We start from the raw sequence: 3,476 nt of genomic DNA, 5'->3' as shown, positions 1-3,476 counted from the left end.
AGCTAAAAAGATCATTTCCACAAAAAAGAAGAAAAGGATGCATCTGCAATCACTCTAAAATTTTAAGAATCTCCATCTCTTCGTGTCAAAGAATCACATTAATAAACAAGAACTACTACAGATTAGTACTTATTTCTAGTCCTCCTGATAGCTAGCACCATCCTCTTGCTCTGCTAGTACTACGTCTACAGGGAAACAGCAAGGACACTCGGCAAAGCCCTAAAAACACTCGGCAGCCCTAAAAACACTCGGCAACCGACACTCGGCATCGATTTTAACGGCAAAGTTTTCTTTACCGAGTGTTTTTGTCAGGCACTCGGCAAAAGCTTTGCCGAGTGCTAGGTTGACACTTGGCAAAAAGAAAGTGACGGGGACAACGAGAAGATCGTGACGGAGGCTTCGCCGAGTGCCACGACGGAAAAACACTCGGCAAAAATCTAAGTTTGGCCGAGTGTTTCTATAAGACACTCGGCAAATAAGTGTCTTTACCGAGTGTCACTAACGGACACTCGACAAAGTGCTAACGGTTGACACGCCGTCTGACGGCCGTCGCACGTGCTCACGTGGTGGCATTTTGCCGAGTGTCCATTCTTTACCGAGTGTCACGTTGCTGTTTGTCGAGTGTTTTATTTTCGACACTCGGCAAATCTGTTTTTTGCCGAGTGTAATTTATATGCCGAGTGTTTTTAGCTCAGCACTCGGCAAAGGTGTTGTTTGCCGAGTGCCTGAAGGAATGCACTCGGCAAATATAAAAACAACCGGCAAATTCAAGGTTTCCGGTAGTGTACTGTACTAGTAGTACCCAATGACATCCCTGGTGTTGGTGTACTCCTACGTCACTTTCTAGCAATCCAGCCTACTGACTGGAATTTGGAACAACACAGCCATTTTGATGATACGAGCAACAGGCAGAGTAACTAGGCTACGGTGGAGTGATACATATCTGCACAAAGGACATTAATCCATGGCCTTAGGTAAGGATCAGCGGAGAGGAACAAGCACTGGATCTTGGATCTCACCTGGATTAGATCTTGAAGCTGAGATGGAAATGACGCCGGCCGGTCACGTGTCGACGGCGAGGGGGACCCCGTCAGTCGCGTATCGAGGACGAGATCAGCGGAGGATATGAGACGAGGAAGGCCATGGCAGCGGCGATGAGGCAACGGCGACGGCGGCGGCGGCGGCAGGGGGCGAGGACGGCGTCGACGGCAGCAGGGGCCGAGGACGTCGTCGACGAGGCGGTGGTGGGGCGAGGACGTCGTCGACGAGGCGCTTTGAGCTGCCTCGGGGAAAAGCCAGGGTTCGGGTCGAGCTCCCCCTCCGACTTCCAAATGCAGAGGATTCAAGCCCGTGGCTGAATTCCGCTCGGGGCTGCCCACCCGGGGAAAAGGCCGAGACACCCACGGAGGTTTGGGCTTCCAAAGCAGGCCAAGCGCTAACGCGCCCCCCGCTAAACCACTACACGTGCGTACAGTGCTACAGACGCGTCTCAGCTGGAAAAAGGCCCGTTAAAGTCCCAACTACAACCAGCGGATGTATATATAAAAAGCACATACTGCGAAGTAACCCTAATTAACCGCCGCCACCTATCCTCAGCGGCTCCCGCACAAAGCACTGCAGCCGTCACCAGCCTCAGGCCCCTGCGGGTCCCTCTCTGCTGTGCCGCCGCCGCCCTGACCGATCCCTTCGCCGGCGAAGAGCGCCTACCAGGTATTCCAGCTCCCTTCTCTTCCCACCAGCTATTTGGCTATTTGGTACGTACTAAATTCTATAACTTTTTGCAAACATTATCGTGTGTACATCGATGTCCCTTTACTAGATCCGTCCCATTCATCAACCATGGGCGTCTTGGCGCGGCGGTTTCTGAATCTGATCGTTCCCGGCTGCACCCCTGGTGTTAAATCTGTGCGTCGCATCGACCTGGCGGGCCAGCAGCTGTTTTACCATGACGAACCACCACCACCATCCAACGGAGACGGAGACGGATCTGAACCATTAGCCCCAGCAGCAGGAGGGCAAGACACCATCTCTCACCCCCTGGCTTCAAAGATGGAGATGCTTCGGCTTCCTCGTGCAAGCTTCAACTTCCGTGCTCTAAACAACGGATGGAACCTGAACTGCTTCCCGTTCGCGGACTCCAAGGTCATCTGCGGGGATCAGTCGGGATTCGGCTTCATCTTCGACCTGGATTCACGCAAGGTGGAAACCATGCCCCCGCTCCTCAAGCTGCCGACGGTGAATCCCGTCTCCGTCTTCGTTCACAAGCCCCACGTCGACGACGACGTCTGGGACCATGGCGACGGTAGCAGCCTCTTCCTCATGGAGAGGATCCCCCAACCAGAGCCGATCTCCCATTTAGTGCGGGAGAGCGAGCAGTTCGTGGGCTTCGTCAACCATTATCCAAGTGGGCCCTGGGGCGGCAAATGCTTCACCTGCCGCCTCCTTCCGCCGCCGCCTTTTGTACGAGAGACATGTAGCTGGTACAACAACACCCCCAAGATCACAGCCTATGGTGTCATCGGTGGCGGATCACATGTTTGCATATCCGTTCAGGGTGTTGGCACCTATTGCCTGGACACAGCAAACCACACGTGGAGCCAAGTTGGAAAATGGACACTGCCCTTCCATGGCAAGGTTGAGTACGTGCCTGAGCTCAAGCTCTGGTTTGGCCTCTCCGGCGATTCCCAGCACTTGGCTGCTGCTGACCTCTCTGACATGGATTCCCAGCCACAGCTAGTGGGCGGGCCTTGGAAGGAGCTTGATCCACCAGATGAATGGAAGGAATGCAAAGATCCTCAGTTTGTCAGCCTGGGTTCTGGCAGGTTCTGCATTGCAAGGTTCTTCCAAGAAGCTGCAGGCTCTGCTGGTGATGAAGTGATCCATGAAAATGCTGCTGTCTTTACTGGTGTTGAGGTCAATAGCAGTGGCAAATGTGGCACAGGGAAAGAAGTCCAAATGACCCCTCACAGATCCAGAGGTGCCTACAACACTAGCATCGAGGCATTGTTCTGACTAGTTTCAGGGCTTTGCACTTGGACTCACTGTTTTATCCATTATCTATCTTCTGTGGAAATTGGGGACTTGGAGTGTAGGAGGCAATTTAATTTTCATCATGGAACTTCAACATTGAAGCCTACCAGTGTTGGTACTTTTATTACTGTATTGTCTCCTGAAGTGCAGTGATGCTACATATATTACTCCTTTATTAAACTATCTTAGGGCCTGTTTGGATGGGACGTCATAAACTTCAAGACATGTCACATCGGATGTTTAGATACTAATTAGAAGTATTAAATATAATCTAATTACAAAACTAATTACACAGATGGAGTCTAATTTGCGAGACGAATCTATTAAGCCTAATTAGTCCATGATTTGACAATGTGGTGCTACAGTAACCATTTGCTAATGATGGATTAATTAGGCTTAATAGATTCGTCTCGCGAATTAGTATAGGAGTTCTGCAGTTAGTTTTA

The 3,476-nt window shown here is 51.2% G+C and overlaps 1 protein-coding gene across 1 annotated transcript; it reads left to right on the top strand.

Moving 5' to 3' along the window:
- The first annotated feature begins 1,563 nt into the window (after positions 1 to 1,563).
- Positions 1,564 to 3,192, top strand: LOC117845848 (uncharacterized). The gene is made up of 2 exons (XM_034726932.2): positions 1,564 to 1,710; positions 1,820 to 3,192. The coding sequence occupies exon 2, from the start codon at positions 1,840 to 1,842 to the stop codon at positions 3,010 to 3,012; it is 1,173 nt and encodes a 390-aa protein (XP_034582823.1). The 5' UTR covers positions 1,564 to 1,710; positions 1,820 to 1,839; the 3' UTR covers positions 3,013 to 3,192.
- Positions 3,193 to 3,476: the final 284 nt, after the last annotated feature.

This window comes from Setaria viridis, chromosome 2 (genome assembly GCF_005286985.2).
Source record: "Setaria viridis chromosome 2, Setaria_viridis_v4.0, whole genome shotgun sequence".
Taxonomy (NCBI): domain Eukaryota; kingdom Viridiplantae; phylum Streptophyta; class Magnoliopsida; order Poales; family Poaceae; genus Setaria; species Setaria viridis.
This window is presented reverse-complemented; position numbering and strand designations above follow the sequence as displayed.

What these genes read in the sequence shown, in the direction of transcription:
- LOC117845848 (XM_034726932.2), top strand. Translation starts at nt 1,840, where the DNA reads ATGGGCGTCTTGGCGCGGCGGTTTCTGAATCTGATCGTTCCCGGCTGC.